General features: G+C 42.9%; 1 protein-coding gene across 3 annotated transcripts in view; it reads left to right on the top strand.

Moving 5' to 3' along the window:
• Nucleotides 1-18,438, top strand: part of EDRF1 (erythroid differentiation regulatory factor 1) — a 39,898-nt gene that overhangs the window by 7,473 nt on the left and 13,987 nt on the right. For 2 of the 3 annotated variants that reach the window (XM_040486729.1, XM_040486731.1), the window contains exons 7-19: nt 1,889-1,990; nt 2,259-2,380; nt 3,040-3,151; nt 5,924-6,071; nt 6,143-6,251; nt 6,541-6,652; nt 8,092-8,352; nt 10,496-10,567; nt 10,753-10,903; nt 12,886-13,074; nt 13,403-13,603; nt 15,033-15,251; nt 17,326-17,549. In XM_040486729.1, coding sequence (XP_040342663.1) covers nt 1,889-1,990; nt 2,259-2,380; nt 3,040-3,151; nt 5,924-6,071; nt 6,143-6,251; nt 6,541-6,652; nt 8,092-8,352; nt 10,496-10,567; nt 10,753-10,903; nt 12,886-13,074; nt 13,403-13,603; nt 15,033-15,251; nt 17,326-17,549 — 2,022 coding nt within the window. The remainder of the gene's footprint in view (nt 1-1,888; nt 1,991-2,258; nt 2,381-3,039; nt 3,152-5,923; nt 6,072-6,142; nt 6,252-6,540; nt 6,653-8,091; nt 8,353-10,495; nt 10,568-10,752; nt 10,904-12,885; nt 13,075-13,402; nt 13,604-15,032; nt 15,252-17,325; nt 17,550-18,438) is intronic. The other variant, XM_040486730.1, reaches the window with a different exon arrangement.

Here is an 18,438-nt window from a genome sequence, read left to right on the forward strand (position 1 = left end):
TTCATCCTTGGAGCTTTGTGTGTATTAAGCGTTGGTGGTATCGTCTTATAAATAAGTAAACCAAAGTTTGTACAAGAGGGTGTTTGCCCGCGGTCACAGCTGGTGAAATCTGAGTGAGGATCTAAACCCTGAACTTTCTGACTTCAACCTTGCAGCAGCACCCCACACAGCATCCGTGTGCTCCACGCGTGTTTAGAAGGGCCCTGGGAGCAGTAGGATTATCTGATTATCCTGGCCATGGCATGGTCCTGAGCACTGCTAGCCTGCCATAAAGATATTCTTTGACAGAATATTTGATACAATATTACACTGCCTAAATTTCAAATTTAGAGATTTTTGTTTGTGAATTCTTGTTCCCAAAACAAACCTTGCTAGTTTGAGGCCTGTGTTAAGCAAGGATGGAGTTAAATAGGTGTCTGGGTGGCCTTGGAGCCAAACTTTGATTGAGAACGTTATAACCTAGAGCCCGGACTCCCACTAAAGCTACTACCTGACGAGTAAAATTTGGGGATTTGGTCCAGAGGTTGATAACTTGTCTGGATAAACAAAAAAGTTTTGAAGTTCTTTTGGGACTCTTGAAAGAGATTACAAGACACAGCAAAAGCAGTGGAAGTTCTCCCCCACTCCCACCCCACCCCAACCTCACTGCGCTTGTAGTCGAGTATACGCACTTCACGGGCAGGTGCTGAGCCGATGAGCACACATGTAGGTCAAGAGGTAAATTCATAGAACAAGCAGTGCACGTGGCACGTAAGCTTTCCGATCTTGGGATCTGTTGCGGCATTGACGGTAATGCTTGAGTGGTTGAAATTTGAGTGGTGGACTGAGTTGCCAAAGATTCCTCTGCCTTAAATTTTTTTTTTAAAGAATATATTCCACAGATTGTATTAAGAATAAAACGTATTGAGAGATTAAAGAAGTTTGAGAACATTGGGTTTTAGAGAGGGGAAGTTGATTTTTCTACTACAGAGTCTCTTAGAGGCTTTTTTTTACATAATAGGCATTGTTATTCTCCAAAATCAAGCCTGTAGTGAGCGGCAGGCTTCAAAGCATCCTCTGGAAGTTCTTCACCGAGTATCCTAGGGACTCGTATTCTGTGAAGCACACATTAGACAGCAAAACTAGAGGCTGTTCTGATGACGATGTCTCCAGGATAATACGGCCTGAGGGTCGCCTGGCTGGCTCAGTCAGTAGAGCATGCAACTCTTCATCACGGGGTTGTAAGTTCAATCCCCATGTTGGGTGGAAAGATTACTTTAAAAAAACAAAACAAAACAAAAAAAAAACCTATATATGTATATATATGGCTGAGGGTGTTTTGTTTTTTTTAATGTTTTTTAACATTTGTTTATTTTCAAGAGACAGAGTGAGAGCAAGGGTGGGGCAGAAAGAGAGGAAGACCCAGAATCCAAAGCAGGCTTTAGGCTCCGAGCTGTCAGCACCAAACCTGACACAGGACTCGAACTCATAAACCATGAGATTATGACCTGAGCCGAAGTCCGATGCTTAACCAACTGAGCCACCCAGGCGTCCCATATGGCTGAGGTTTCTTAAATACTTTAAAATTCAGTAGAGATGGGGTGGGCTGAAAGAGCAGTGGTATTCAAATTTATCCAAAAAAGAGAAAAATGTTAAACCTTTGAAAGCTGCAAACAATCTTTAATCTTTATTTGAGATCTAAGTGTGATTGGCTTATTAGAATAGCTGTAATACTTAAGAGCTGAAGCAAGCCACCCAGTGGTGAGAGTTAATGATTTGTAGTAGCTTTAATTCACAAAAATAGATTTGAGGTTTATGTTTTGAATGTTTAGGTAATAACTCTTTAAAAGTAGGCCGTTTGTAAGAAATGATGGCAGCGGAGTCACTCCTATCCTTGCACTTTTCACAGGGAAGTGAGCCTCTTGAACCCTCATACATAGTGGGGCATGTGGCCTCAGCACCCAAAGAACAAAACCTGACTACTTTATTCAATGACGGGGAGAACAGTCAGGTATGCTTTCCATGGTGTCCGAATCGAGACACCTAATCCCCAGTCTACTTTGCCATTTAAAAACTAGTCTGAATTGGAATTTGTAGGGGGAAAAAATCCACTCGATCCTGAAAATTGCTTTCTAAATATCTCTGTGATCTTCTAGCTCTGTGACTTTAATTTACTTTGTCTTCTTTATCTTTTTCTAGTCTTTCTGTGACTCATGGGGGGAATTATGGATCTCTTGTTTACTGTGTAATAGTCTTTCCCATTTTGTTTTAAATCAAAGGGTCTTAAAAACGATTTCGTTCGGAACATCTTATGGACATTTGAAGATATACATATGTTAGTTGGCTCCAACATGCCTATATTTGGAGGAGGCAGATACCCAGCAGTCAGCCTACGTCTCAGGTAAACCAAAATGATACTCCTTTAGTGTCTGTGTTTCATCTGCTTTCACTAAATCTCTTTGGGCATTATCACCTTTCTCTGGGTTTTTTACCTTCCTCCTGGGCCCCGTGAATTGAGATGGGCACGGTAAGGAAGAGGGGTGCTATCATCAGCAAATGCTGAAAGCCCTGTAGCTGGGTTTTCATTCCAGTCCTTAATGAGTGGAGTCGGAGATCTGTTGCACAGGCTTAGTCTTCTGTCTGAATGTATAACTTGTAAGAATAGGCTATCATTAGTTAAGGGGATAGTTTACCAGCTTCCTACTAACTGATGGTGAACACTTGAGTTAGTACTCCGGAGATATTTTGGCCAGTGTGAATTAGGTGATTGGGTGGTTAGTCTTTCACCTCAGGTTGTATGAGGAGCATGCTGTAGGCTCACAGTCATCTGCTATCGTATTTACTTCTACTCTTAATGAAAACTTGTATGGATTCCTGTTAGAAACTCAAGCGAAGCTTATGGAAAGATGTTAACACGCCACGTGAGCTACATGTGTGTATCTCATCAGAAAAGAAAGCGTATGTGGCATTTTTCATCTGGGGAGAAATGGTGGAAGTCAGTCTCAGATGGTTTTATTATGGAACATCTCAAACTGAATAATTGGAATTGTGTATTTCTAGGGACAACAACAAGCCGATTAATGTGCTAACTGGAATTGACTATTGGTTGGACAACTTGATCTGCAACGTACCAGAGCTTGTGATGTGTTTCCATGTAAATGGAATTGTACAGGTAAGTAAGATACAGTGTGACTTTTCTAATTTTCTCTCAAATGCAAATGGGTGTGGAGAGTACCTCGCCAAATTTCCCGAGGTCCTTAAATACCAGGCTGTCTTTTCAGCAAGGAAGATGGCTGTAAATAAATGAATGAGCGTTTTCACATTTGAGTGGGTGATAACAGAATTCCAGATACTACAGGAGTATAACTTTACAGGTAATTTGTGGGAAGGTCATCATACGTGGAAACCTACATCTGTAATCATAGATCTCTGATTTTAACGCCAGGCACTCATAGTAGTTAATTACCTAAAAGTGTCTGTACAGTGGAGATATTTGTACACTGAACAGCTATCTACTCCATATACGTGGAGTTTTAAGGAAAGACTACAGTAATAGTGTGTAAAATCAATTGCTTATATAGCAGATTGTTATGGAGCTGGTGGTATTTATGAGGCACTTTATCCCCATTGCAAATGTTGGGGGAAAACCACTACCCAGAAAGGTAAAATACTAATGGGAAATAGCAGGGTGCAAAGGAAAAGATAGGAGACCATCGATTATGTGTTCGAAGTGCAGTACACACACAGAAGTCTGGGTGATCGGGGAAGGTGAGATCACTTCTGTTTTGGTCTAAAAGAAGGACTTCCTGGAAGAAGTGGCCTCTCAACTGGGTCTTGAATGATAGCGTCTCGGAAAACAAGAGATGAATGTTCTAAAAGACTAATGTAAGGTGTAAGTAAATGAAGGGATTGATGATAAACACAGCTGGGGGACACAGGATTCACGTAGCAGAATGGCAAATAGATTAGAAAAGCTGGGGTCAAATGATGGAGAGTCCGGATTCTGAGTTAAGAAGTGTGGGCTTGGTTCACTTAATAATCTGGAATCTGTGAAGGCTTTGTGTCTGGGAGGTGAAATTCGTTGTGTTGGAATCATAATTTGGAGAAGGCACGAGAAACGGACACGGAGGACTTGGAGACAAGACTGGGGAGCCTCGCGTTATCGCGAGCGCCAGGATGGACTTCTACTACAGAGGGGATACTCAGAAGTGACAGCAAGAATGGCTAGCATTTACTGAGTACTTGTTTTGTTCCAGATACCTTGTTAAATGCTTTACCTGCATTACTCATTGGATCTTAGGTGCTCGAATACCATTATTCCCTCTTGATGAAGAGGGAGACTTGAGGATCAGGGCGCTCAAATGAGTCGCCCAGGGCCACATTGCTAGTAAGCGGTGGTGCCAGTATTTGAACCTGTGTCTGGCTGAGGCCATCCTTTTAACCATTGTGCTCCAACCCAGGGGCCTGTTAACACACTTGCTTGGGTCCCTTAGTGTATCGGGATAAGTGGGATCTGTGTATCTGTCAAAGAAAGGAAAAGAAAGGGGGCGCCTGGGTGGCCTAGTCGGTTCAGCGTCCGACTTCGGCTTAGGTCATGATCTCACGGTTCGTGAGTTCGAGCCCTGCCTCGGTCTCTATGCTGACAGCTTGGAGCCTGGAGCCTGCTTCAGATTCTGTGTCTCCCTCTCTCTGCCCCTTCCCCGCTCATGCTCTGTCTGTCTGTCTGTCTGTCTCTCTCTCTCTCTCTCTCTCTCTCTCTCAAAAATGAATAAACGTTAAAAAAAAAGAAAAAAGAAAGCAAGCTTGTATATGATTCTGATCTGCACCCTCGGTTGGGAAACACTGTACTGTTACCCTAAATGGCAGCCTTTAAGGAGAGGCTGGGGCAGGAGGGGGAGGTGCGTCAGAGGGAATCCCAGAGCCTGGGGACTAGAATAATGGTGGTATCCTTACCTGAGATGGGACATTGAATTGGTTTAGGTGAGGAGGGGGGGTCTCTCTGCGATCGTGTGTTCTGCTTGAGGAAAGCATCGAAATGTCTGTGAGCATTTTGAAGTTGCAGACTTTAGAGAGGTGGGGCTAGAAAGAGAATCTGAGCGCCATCTGCTTGGATACTGTTGAACTTCATCACCATGGGAATCTTCACCTCCAGTGTTGGAGCCTTTCCCCATGTGGGTGAAAGGGAAGGGGGCATTCAGAGGGAACGAGATCCCCAGTAGCACGGTGTACAATCCAGGAGAAGAGCATCTTAAGGAAGGAAATTACAACTTGGGGCTTTAGGTGAACGAGAGGGATGAAAACCAACCTTGGGAGACTGTTGGTCTTATTTTCCAATTGCTTTGGAGTTTCTTAAAGTGTGGTAAGAGGCATTTAGGGAAGTGTGAACAGAAGAGAAGCTAGAAAAATGGAGATCCTTTAAAAGTCGTGGTAGTCGTGTCCACGCAGCCTGTGCTCTCACTGCTGCCTCCCAGCCCCGTCTCCCTGTCTGCAAAGGGGTAGAGTCTGTAGCCTCAGGGAAGAGGACGGTCTACCGAGGAGACTTTCCAGGTGAGTCTAGTGTCTGGGGGGGGGGAAGAGCTTGCTGGGTGAAGTCCGCCTTGTCTGCCACCCTCCCAGGTGAAAACCACTAGGTGGAGTAGAAGAAAGGGTGTGCTATGAGCTGCTGCACGTGAGGACCGGAATAGGATCACGCCTAAATCTGTGGTTCTAAATCGGTGGTGATTCTCGCTTGAGACTCACTCCTGTGGCAACTGACGGCATTGCTGACAGGTGGGTCCCATTTCCTTCAGAATGCTGGAGACGTAAAAAGATTGAGAACCAGCGGTTGAAATTCTTCCAGGCTGCAGAGATCTCTGACTGCAGGATCTATGTATTTGGTTCCTTTTTAGTAAGAGAAGTGTTGCCGTCTAGGTGTTTTTCTGAAAATGTATTCTGTGTTTTGCAGAAGTATGAAATGATAAAAACAGAAGAGATTCCCAATTTGGAAAACTCGAACTTCTCTACGAAGGTCATAAAAGACATTGCACAGAATATTTTATCATTTCTGAAATCTAATTGTACCAAAGAAGGACATACCTATTGGCTGTTTAAAGGTAAACGAATTCTTGAATGACCAATAATGATTGAGTGACTCCAGTAAACTGAGGTTTGTTTTCCTTTTCAGCAAGTGGGAGTGATATAGTGAAGCTCTATGATCTCACTACTCTTTGTGAAGAAACTGAAGACAAGTACCAAAATCCATTCACAATGCCGGTGGCTATTCTCTTATATAAGTGAGTGCTTGGAGAAGTAAACTTAATTGAATTTTAAGGTGTATGGCCACACTATCTAGGTTAAATCTTTTAAATACCCTTTCGGTTTTTGTGGCTTAATAGACGAAGTATGTGTATATGTTTACAGACTCTGTCAGTGTTCACTTGTAGGGGATGAATGCCATATTCAAAAGATACGGTAATGGTTTCTTGTATTTCTCATACTATTAGAAGGTAGGAGGAGTATGCTTATACTTGAGTCTTGCAGAGAATGAGGAATGGGTGTGAAATGATACAAATATTTTTCTAGGGTTGCTTGCAACATGATGATGAAGAAGAATCAAAATAAGAAACACTACGGAACTATTAGAACATTGCTTCTTAACTGTGTTAAGTTGTTGGACAAAAGCAGACATCCTCAAGTAAGATTAACATTTACGTGTTCTTTGAAAACAGTCTAGCATTCTGATAGAGAATTGTTGCCTACACATTAAAGCTGCTTAACGCATAGTCTGAACTGCCCCATTACGGCAGCCAGTAACCACATGTGGCTGCTGAGCACTGAAAATGTGCTTCATCTGAATTGGGATGTGTTTTAAGTGTAAAATACACATTGAATTCCGCATGTTGTGTGTACACGTTGCATGTTGAAATGGTCATGTTTTGTGCAGTGGAACAAATACATTAAAATTAATTTCCCCAGATTTGATTTTTTATAATTTAGGCACTAGAAATTTGAAACTTCCTATGTGGCTGGCTTCCATTACATTTCTCTTGGATAGCCCTGTTCTCTAAATTTAGGACTCCCGTAATTTTCACTGAGTAGTGCTGTTTTTTCCTTTTGTCTTACCATGTCTAGAAGGTAGAGAAACTATTTTACGGTATTTACAGTATCTTTTAAAAGATCCATTTACACGCGTGGACCTTGTTATCACTTTGTTGTGTAAATTAGGTTCGCACTCCATACTTCAATGTACAAAGCCTCTCTCAAAACAATCCTTGAGCCGTGTGCCCCACGATTTCCCATTCTCCTTACCCTCCGGTGTCTGAATCCGACAGCGGCTTTGTGGTTACTGCTAGTTGTATCCCATGTACGTTAGAAAAAGTTGTGTCACGTGCACTTTTTTTTAAAGGCCCAAGTTAATTTTAATTGTCGCCACATCCGGTTTGACTATAAAAGTTTACCCTAGAGATTAAACCAAGAGAACTTTTTTTTGAAGAAAAGTGGCACAATAATTTCTGACTTAATATTTAGTTGATGGAGGTGGTGATACTTTGTGGAAATTGGATAGTTTATGTGAAAGTTGGAAACTGGTGTTAAAATTATTGAATGTGATCAAGAATTAAAAACAAATAATAGAGGGGAATAATAACGGTAATACATAAACACTAATTTTACAAGATGCCCGGATGGACTTTTCCTTCATTAAGCTAGTGGAGGTTTTTTCCCCCTAGAACCAAGGATCCTGTAACATGTATTAGTTGCTTATTAAAACCCTTATTAATTCATAGCTTATAAAGAGAAATTCTGGTTTCTCAGTTAATATGGAGTGTTCTCTTGCTAATACTTCAGTTAAAACACTACACACGTGAAAACTTTTGTCACCAGTTGCCCCTTTTTGTAAGAGGTGGGCTGGGGATGGAATAATTTCGGGAAATAAACATACCAACCCAGGAAGATTTTTATGGCAGACCTTTGACTTGGGACCAGTTCTTTCTGAGTGTAATGGTCTGGTGGAAAAAGCCTGTTGCAGACCTCCAGAAATCTATTAGTACGGTAGTAACATTCATTCTGCTTTAGAATGCTTGGTTCTGATGACAATCACACACATTTCCTTTTGTTTTTTTTTCTTTTTGTAAGATTATTGCTTCAGCCAATTACATGCTTTCAGAACTTTTTCAATTAGATGAACCTAAAAAAGAAGAAAGTTCAGAATCTCCTTTAAATGAAAATTCTGATGAAAGTTACAGTGAAGAGGAGGAAGAGCTGGCAGACAGCGATGAAAATGGATCCTATGGCACTGGTTCTGATCCATCAGATGATAACAAAGCAGTAGCTATCATTAAGTCTGTTGGAGAATTGTCAGTTCCGGAGAAATACAAATCCATTCATCAAATCCGAGTAAGCGTTTTTGTTAAAGTTTTACCAGTGGTTAATTGAATATAGCTAGCCTCTCAAAAGAAGGCATTACTTCGGGAGATCCTTTATGGTCGTCCTGGGTCAAATTTGTAATTGCCCCAGGGTAACTGATCCAACATGCAGACCGATGGCGGGCAGCGTGCAAATCGCACATCAGTATACTAATTTTTATGTAGGAGACTTTCCTTTGCAGTGACCAGCAGGTAGTCATGTCTCCTCACTAGGGTCTTCCTTCTCCATTTCTGGGTTGCTGGGAAACTGCATATATTGCTTGGTGAACGTAGAATAAGTAGACAGGAGGTGGCTCATTGGTCCATTTGCGAGGAACCTGGTACCTTATCCCAGGGCTACAGGACAGGACTTTTTCAGTGACTGGACCATGTCAGCTCGATTGAACATATCTCTGTCCTGGTCAAGGTCTGGTAGACTCAGTGACTGGGCCATGTCAACTAGGTTGGGCATATCTCTGTCCTGGTCAAGGTCAGATAGACCCTAACAACTTCCCACCCTTCGATTTCTGGTGATGTGGATTGCATTGACTATTCTTCTACCGTCAGTCTTTCTCCAGACATTAGAATGAAGTTTCTGTTTTCTGAATCGTAACTACCTTCCAGTCCACCCTGTGATCAGATCCAAGTCAGCCTTAAAAGACACTGGCTATTCGCTGAACTGAGATATGGTCCTATTTACAGATCATCTCTTAACGTAAGCTCAGAGTTTAAACTTTCAGGTGGAAACGTTCTATCCGGGGAAGCTTTTAGAGGACCTCGCTGTCTCCATAAAACATTGCCTAGCTTTTTGACTTCCTGCACTCTCCCTCTCCTTTACCTTCCCCTCACTGCCTTTTTTCCTGCCTCAAGCTCGTCAGGATCATGCCCAGTGGAGGCATCTGCCGTTGCTTGTGCTCAGCACGTCCCGGAAGTTTGCGTGGTTGCCTTTTTCTAAGCCTTAAATCCTGATGAAAGTGTCGCTCCTTTCAGAGACCTGGACCACTCTAGCTAAAACCATGCTGTATTTTTCTGTCCTTCATGGAGGTAGTGATCTGTCCCTGAGGTTTGTGTTTGTTTCCTTTCACTAAAACAGAAGCTCCCTGTAGGTATGGACATTCTTGTGTCTCGAACACATAATAGGTGCTCCGTAAATACTTGATTAAATGACTGTGGGAAAAGTTACTGTCCATCCGAGTTTTCGTGCACTTTCAGCTTGAACTCCACGGTAGAATTGAAAAAATTGTTTTCTCTGATTATGAACAGAACTTCTGCAATCAATAATTTTATGTATTTGGGGAACTGCGTTGTAAAGACCCTGGATTTATGGGTCTTTTAATTAAAAGATTTTGAGTAGATGATAATTAAAGACGTAGTGATACGTTAGTTGACTTTTTTTTTTTTTTATACATAGACCGTGATTTTTATTGCTATCCGAGGCACTCAAAAATACAGTCATGGTATTCCTGTAAACGTGTCTTTAGTGAGCCTTGCCTTATAAAACATACTGTTTGAAGTACAGTCAGCATGGCTTCCACGCCTCCGTTTCAGCCTCCTGTGTCTGTGGACAGATTACTTCACATCTGTGCTCGCTGTAAAATGAGAACAGTGATTCCAGCGTTGCGGGAGTCCCCAAAAGTGACCTGCCTCGCAGAGGCCCCTACACGTACTATCACTTAGGAGATGTAGGTCATTAACTGGTTCTGCTCCTACTTAAGCACATAAATTATACGCCGAGACCACTGGCGATCCTCGTTAACTTACTGCCAAATTGGGGTACTGTTAACTGCGTGTTGCCAAGTAGCCGTGCTGACCAGGGGCCACATTGCCCTCTGAGATGGGGTACGCGTTTACCTAAAACATTACGTTCTTGCTGTGTCATAACAGAATTATGTTTAAAACTTTAAGAATTGAAAGTCACATACACTTGGGAAGATCTTTTCATCAGGCAAGATTTTTGTTGATGCTTGTATCAATTTAATGTGCAGTTAAGGCGGCACGTTACCTCACGAAGCTGAATGCGTAAGCAAATGTTGAAGTTATTGACGTGTGGAGTTTTAGTAATTCCCAGGAGCCGAGAGCTGTGGAATTTGTCATGGGGGCGGCCTACTAATCACTTGAAACGTCTGTTTCTGAAGCCCAGTTGCACCTTTCCGGTTTGCCATGACACCGAGGAGCGCTGTAGACTTGTGCTCAGCTATGTTCTGGAGGTAGGCCTTCGTTTGGTCTTCACTGTTTCGGTGAACTTGCACTTGGTATGCACATAGCACTTGTTTGTTGGTGACTAAAGTCTATTTTCAGAGTGTACATTTTCCTACATGTGTTCAGTGCCTTGTATCTCGTTTATAGTTGACCTTTCATTGTGTGTGTGATAACTGTTTCTCCTTGCTTAAAGGGGCTAAAATCTGTGGATAGCAGCATTAAAAAAGAAAGCGACCTTCCTGCAGCTGACCCCAACACCCCGATCCCATTAAAATATGAAGATGAGTCCACAAGGGGGGGTCCTGAGGGTCTGGAGAAGCAGATGGCCTTGTTTTTGGACAAAAGTAAGTTGGATTGATGTGCAAATAAGGACTCTTCTATAGAATGGTGTACTAGTCCTTCATCAGTGGCAGACTTCTGTCAATTAAGGCATTCATTGGAAGGAATTCAGGAAAAGGATGCCGTGTGAATGGAAAGTAGGGGGAAATACCGTTTCATTCAAAGTATAAAACAGAGGATAATTTTGATCCTTTACAGCTACTCCTAATAAGTTCTGCTACTTCCCCCTGCAGCAAAGAGCTGATGCCTTCGGCCCAGTAGGGTTCTCCTAAGAAATGACTTCAGTTAAAGCAGCTGAGTGTTGAAGAGCAGACTTAGGAACCAAACTGCCTCGCTTCAAATCTTGGCTTTGCTAGGGCAAGTTCCACTTCTTTGAGCCTTGTTTTCTCTCCAACTGGAGACAATGGTGCCTGTTTCAGAGGGTTTTATATGGATCAAATGAATTAATACATGTCAAGTGCTTAGAGCCGCGGCACATGTAAGCCCCATAGAGTTGTTGGCTGTTGTTACCCCGTGGTTCTTGAATAAACCAGAAAGGGCACTTATACGTTGTCTGGTTGGTTCCTCCGGGAAGTCACTTCATGAAGAGCATGTGGACTTTTGAAAAGTCTGTTTTGTTTAAAAAATGTTTTGGAAGCCTGTGTGTATGAAATACCAAATGCTTTCCTGACTTTTCTTCTCTTCACGAACATAAGTTGTAGGTGGGGAAGTAAATTCATTTCCCTAGCGTTTATGTAGTGCTTGCTGTGTGCCAGGCTTGAGCCCCTCTGCAGTGAGAACACCAGGACTTGAGACATCGCTGCCTTTTTTATGTATTTTTTTTTTTTTTTTGAAATGCCTTTTCTTCCTTCCTTTCTCCCCAACTCGGCTGTTGAAAATCCCATTGATGCATGTTCAAGATCTTTACGCTCCCGTCTCTAGTCAGAATTGATTCTCTTAGCCACTTTATTCTTGAGCACTTAATTTTGTCTTCTGCTATAGTTAGTTGTGCCGAATGGTTTTCTGCGCGCACACCAATATGGTTGTGAGCAAAAATTGTGTCGTCTTCATCTCTGGTGTTCTCACAATACCTCAGATGCAGAAAGTTCATGCAGTAGCAGAGGGAAACCATGCATTAAAAAAAACCATAATAGAGATTGTGCCTTCATTGCTTTGAAAGACTTGTGTCGTTGCTGATCGAAAAAAGAGAAATCTTGAGGCTGAGAGACTGGGGAGGGAGGGTTCCTGCAGCCATTTTGTTTTCATCTCTGTACTTGCACGTAATGGATTTCGCTGTGGTTTATGTTAGCAGCCCGTCTGCACCTTTACTCTGGGAGATCTTCAAGGAAGCATGTCACTGTTGCTGGTGCCTAGGACAGTGCTTGGCACAAAAAATGACCATTTGTTAGGTGAAGAAGATAGTAATAGGCTGGACTTTAAGTAAAGAGTGTTCCTGGGAGAGGAAATAGTCCACTGCGGGGGGTGGGGGGGGTGTGTGGAAAAAATAGGCCTCTGTGTAGGCAACAAGCAGTAACTTGACTTTGGCCGATGGGTAGTAGGGGTGGAATACTGCGGAGGAAGACAAAAACGTCCTGTAGGAAGTGGGGCTAAGGTGCAGAGACAGGATTTAGTAAGTGGTGAGAAACCATTTCAGTGTTCTAGAACAGGGGTTCCACCGCAATTAAAGTTTGTTTTAGAAGGGTAAACTTTCTGGCCGGTTGGCACGTAGACTGGAGAAAGGACAGGCCAGTCATGAGTTTAGTTACATGTGACCCTGAAAGAGAATGACAGAGTTAACGGCTGCAGGGAGCAGAAATCCCAATGAGGGTCCATTGAAACACTGCCATTATTCTCTATTGTTAAGTAGTAAAGCACAGTATTTACCGGTCTTGTTGCAGTTATGGTACCTAAGCCTGGACCGTTTCTGTCAAGAAACAAATTATATTTTTATGGTGAGACTTAGGTTCAAATAAAACGTGCTGCCTTCTCTCCCCCTCTCCTGTCATAGTGGGCTCCCTTCAGAAGGGTAATTATTCCAGTCAATCTGGAATGATCCCTGGTTCTTGGCAACATAAAATGAAACTCCAGCTGATTCTCAAGTCATCAAAGGCCTATTATGTTTTGTCTGATGCTGCCATGAGTCTTCAGAAATACGGAAGAGCGTTACGATACATTAAATTAGCTTTGCAGAGCCACGGTAAGTCGCTGTAAATTAATATGTTTAATAGGCATTGGGAGGGAGAACAGAAAAGGCATTTGAATCACAATGGAATTTCACTCCTGTTTCTGTTGTAAAACTTAATTTTGAAATAACTTTCTGTTCTTGAGTCTGTTACTCAGGATTTTATTTTCTGCTCTGAGTGGTTAATTATTCCCTTCCTTTTGACACCCAGGAAGCCATATGTAACGTAAGAAACTTGGGTACAGTGGTACAAAGCTTTCAGCTAGTAACAGATTTTCTTAATATTCATCATATCAATTTTTCACGCACCAGTGTCTTTTCTCTTTCCGTCCTTTCTGCCTAGATACTTACTGCTGCCTCTGCACCAATATGCTTTCTGAAGTGCTGCTGTTTCTTTCTCAATATTTGACGCTCTGCGGTGATATCCAACTAATGCTGGCCCAGAACGCAAACAACAGAGCCGCACATCTTGAGGAGTTTAATTATCAAACAAAAGAAGACCAGGAGATCCTGCACAGCCTCCACAGGGAGTCCCCGTGTCAAGGTGCGCCGGCCAGGCCTGTGACGCGCACCGGGCTCTTTCTTGGGTCCAGCATAGGTGACCGGGGTGTGTCCGGAGAAGTGGCGGAAATGTTAGCGTTTCAATATTGCAGTTCTGTTGTTGTGCTCTCTTAACTTTAAAAATCGAGTGTGATTCCGTGTGTATTTGTGCGTAAAGTGGTTTCGAAATCGTTCTAGTTGTAAAATTAGAAATTCTCAAATAACGATAAAATAAGCTCTAAGACAGTTGTGTTGACCTTTTACTCCTCTTTCCGTCCAGGTTTTTCTAGGTGACCTTGCAGTCCACTAACCAAGCCATGATTTTCTTTTGAAAAGGAATTAACAGTTGGTAAAAGTGAATGAATTACCTTCTGAATGATTTCCAGGGGCTCAGATACAGAGATCATTTTTTAAACTCCGTTCACAGCTGACTATCTTAGTGAATATATATATATATATATATATTTCTTTGTTCTGGAGTTGTCAGATATTAAAACTCTGAAATCAGAGTATTATTCCTAGCGGCTGTATCCCTGCCTCTTTCGGTGCAGTCGTCAGCACACTGCAGTTAGGGCAGGAAGTGAGCCAAGAGATCAGTCCTTTTACTTACCATGGAATTGTCTTCTTTTGCTCCTGAAATGTTTACTTGATACCCACCTCCCAAAAACTTTTGGACATGTAATATCTAGAGAAGTACATTGGGGAGAAATGTAGTATTTCTTCATTTTTTTGCCCTCTCTCTTCCCCTTCTTTCCTTCTGAGTTTCTCAAATGATCATTTTATTTTCATAGACACAGTGAGAAAACCTTCAGTGTGTTTTTACCACTCCCATCAAATTAATTTCATTGAAAACACTTGTTTGTGAGCGTGGCATTCTCTCATGTTCCAGTGTTAACGGCAGTAGCACTCCCTTTTCCCCTCTTGAATTTTGAGCCCTGCACTCAAGTTTACTCCATTCCCACTCCATAGCAGGTTTAAGTCTTTGAGCTTAAGTCTTTGAGCTGGTAGTTTCTTCAATGAGTTAAACTTACATCGCAAGCCATCATGTACTTAAATAGCATCTGGTAGCAATCAGAGCTTTATTTCAAGAACTGTTTCCACTGATTAAAAAGAAAAAAAAAGATTTACTCTGTATCCACAAACAACTTTAGGCTTGTACCAGTAAGCAGGTGTACTTGGTAAAATCCAGGTCTTGGGAAGTTTTTGGTATTTTTAGGAAAATATTTCTTTATTCAAACATTAATATCCCAGGAAAATATGGTTTTTTAAATAAAGGATCTTTACTTTGAAACTTAAAATTTTAGTTGCATTGATTGAATCTTAGGTTTATACAGTATTATATTTATTTTGTGGTCTTAAAAATGTGAGATTATGTAGATACTAAGGAAGAAGGGTTCATGTGACTCACAGTGATTTATTTTTTTTTTTTTAAGGATTTGCATGGGCAACTGATTTGTCTACAGACTTAGAGAGTCAGCTTTCAGTTAGTTGTAAGTGTTACGAAGCTGCTAATGAAATCTTGCAATTTAGTGACTTAAAAAGCCAAAACCCAGAACACTATGTACAAGTATTGAAGAGAATGGGTAATATCAGAAATGAAATCGGTGTGTTTTACATGAATCAGGCAGCTGCATTGCAGAGTGAGAGAGTAGGTGAGTATCTCTTTGGAGTCCTCTCTTTATTGCCTATTCTGGTAGAAAATCATGCTGGTTTTGTGGTTTGGGCAAAGAATTGTGGCATTTGATTTTATGTATAAAGGGGTGCTCTCTTAAAGAATCTTTTATTCTTAAGTTCTCGAGAAATAAACAAAAAGCCATTGCCCTTTGAGAGTCCTCATTTCCATGTCCTCCATTCTGCATCTGATCCGTTCAAAAGTGAAGCACACAGCCAGCGATGCTAGGCTCTCTGCTGGTTATGTAACTGAAACCTAGTTTCTCTTCCGTGTCAGGAAGCCAGATAGAAATGTAAATCTTTGGAAAATGCCATGAGCAGAAGTACAGTCCAGAAGAGTGGGGACAGAGGTTCATTGAAGATGTGAGGTTCTTGGAGGGCTTTTGGGGAGAAGGTGTGGTTCGAGCAGGTTGGTACGTGATACACGGGATGTCGGCAGGCAGATATGGGAAAGGGGGTGCTGTCCACACAGAGTAGGCAGCCTAGAGAAGGAGCCAGAGGTGGCACGGTCCAGTGGGTGGCGAGAGTTAGTAACGCAGGGGCCTTGTGTGATTCAGGCACAGGATAGTGGATCCAGCTGGGCCCATATCGCGTTTGAGATCCCAGCGGACATGTGAGCAGAAGGTCTCGCTCAGTTGTTGGTTAGAAACTGGACTTAGAGCTATTTGGGATAGCAAGACGCAGGTTGGGGAATCGCTCAGATGGAAGGTGGGGGGATAGTTGGAGCCATGAGAATGATGGAAATGTAAAGACTGGACCCGGTGTGAGGAGGCAAAGAGCTGAGAGGAATGAGGACAGCAGGTAATCCGAGAGCGAGAGAGAGTGTGAGTGTGTGTGTGTGCGCATGCGTGCGGTGGTCTGTGGACTGTGCTTGGCACTAGAGATATAAAGGTTCATGCTTTTTACAGTGTTGCCGCATTGGGAGGTTTGGGTGGCTCAGTTGGTTAAGCGTCCAACTCTTGATTTCAGCTCAGGTCATGATCTCATGGTTCATGAGTTCAAGCCCTGTGTCGCTGTTGGTGCGGAGTCTGTTTGGGATTCCTCCCCCCCACCACCCCCTCCCCCCGACTTGCCCTTGTAAAAATAACTTTAAAATTTTAAAAGGAAAATGTTATCATATGTATATATTTTAATGTTTATTTTGAGAGAGAGCTAGCAGGGGGAGGGGCAGAGAGAGAGGGAAAGAGAATCCCAAGCAGGCTCCCGGCTGTCCGTGCAGAGCTGACACAGGGCTTATCCCAGGAGCCGTAAGATCATGACCTGAGCCGAAATCAGCCGTCTTAACTGATCGAGCCACCCAGGAACCCACATGCGTATTTTTGATTGAGAAGTAAGAACCTGTGCTTTTAAGGTGCATTTGGAGGAGGAAGTTGGTGGTGAAGGAGCATCAAAGCGATAGAAACCTAGGAGGGTTGGATACAACACACATTACGCCTCTCATAATAACTCCATGGGACCGTGTGTTTTGAATCTTCATAACGTCGTGCTTTGTCAGATCATTTTATTGGCTTGTTTTATTAAGAGTGAAGAAGGGCCACGTTTTCATATTGTGTTAGTCTGCTCAGGCTGCCATAACAAAATAGCATAGATCGGGTGGCTTAAACAACAGAAATTGTATTTCTCGCAAGCTGGAAGCTGGAAGTTCATTATCAAGGTGCCAGCAAGGTTGGGTTTTTCTGAGGCCCCTCTCTGTGGCCTGCAGATGGCCACCTTTTAGCCATGTCTCTCTGTGCAAGCCCTGGTGTCTGTCTCTCCTCGAAAACCACCAGTCATGTTGGATTAGGGCCCATCCTATCCTCCTCGAGCTGTAGTTGCCTCTTTAAAGGCCCCGCCTCCCAATACAGCCACACTGGGGGGTAGGGCCTCACCGTGAATTTGAGGCGATTGAGGACGACGATAGCTCAGCCGCTCGTCTCAGCCGCTCGCTGTGGTGACTCCACTTGGCTGCTTCCTTAGCCGTCCTGTCCCTGCCCTCCTCCCCTTGTCCTTCCCTGGGACACACGGGGTTTACACTGATGTCCGCTTACGTGTGGTTTTTTTCTCTTTTGTGTGAAGTGAGCAAGAGTGTGTCTACTGCGGAGCAGCAGCTGTGGAAAAAAAGCTTTTCTTGTTTTGAAAAAGGAATTCACAACTTCGAGTCAATCGATGATGCTACAAACGCTGCCCTTTTGTTGTGCAACACGGGGAGACTCATGCGAATTTGTGCGCAGGCGCACTGCGGTGCCGGTGATGAATTTAAGCGGGAGTTTTCACCGGAAGAAGGCTTGTATTATAATAAGGTAACACACCCGCTTCCATGTCGGACGTCGTCCACTTCCACCGAATCGGCCCTCGGCTTTGCCGTGGTTCCAGGGAAAGACCATACGTCTAACGAGAGCTGTGGCGATGGTGTGTGACGAGACGGTCACGACGCTTAGAAACCGACCCTAGGATGGGGAGAATTTAGTATAGAAGCTGGCGTGTTGAAAAGACGATCGGTGGGTTGTGTTGGCATAACCAGAGAAGACATCAGGTGGCAGGCGGGGTAAAGGCTGACACGAAGGGAAACTGGGAAGGTGCCAGGAGAAGATGAAGGAAGAGCCTTCGTGAGGAGACGGGACGGGACGGGACTTGCCTCGCACGACACAATAAGCAGGAAACAGAGTAAACGGTGGACACGTGTAAACGTGTAAAAAGAACGGTTTTTAAATGTATAACAGAAAGCAGAATTGAAAAGCACACCACAGTCTCGTGAAAACATTTGTAACCTATGACGGATCAGAGGTTAATAAATCCTTCATATATAGGGAAGAGTTAAGAACCGTTGAAAATAGGGGCGCCTGACCGGCTAAGTCGGTAAAGCACACTACTCTTGATGTTGGCGCTGTGAGTTTGAGCCCCACACTGGGCATGGTACTTACCTCAAAAATAAGATAATCATTGAGAATAAACTGCCCCAATAGAAAAAAAGGCAAATAATCTTGAACAAAAAATGGGTGCACGTTAAAAAAAAAAAATGGTTAAGATGTAAGAAATTTCAAATTTTACATTTTTATGAAATTTAAAAATTGAGTTTCTTTTGTCTGTCAAATTACCTGCAGCGTAGGAGAGGGGGAAGGAACAGGCGTGCTCCCTTAACAAGTACTTCAGAGCCCTCAGAGCATGCTAGTGAAGCATGGTCATGGCATG

This window comes from Herpailurus yagouaroundi, unplaced genomic scaffold (genome assembly GCF_014898765.1).
Source record: "Herpailurus yagouaroundi ecotype Mexico unplaced genomic scaffold, PumYag 163, whole genome shotgun sequence".
In the NCBI taxonomy this organism is placed as follows: domain Eukaryota; kingdom Metazoa; phylum Chordata; class Mammalia; order Carnivora; family Felidae; genus Herpailurus; species Herpailurus yagouaroundi.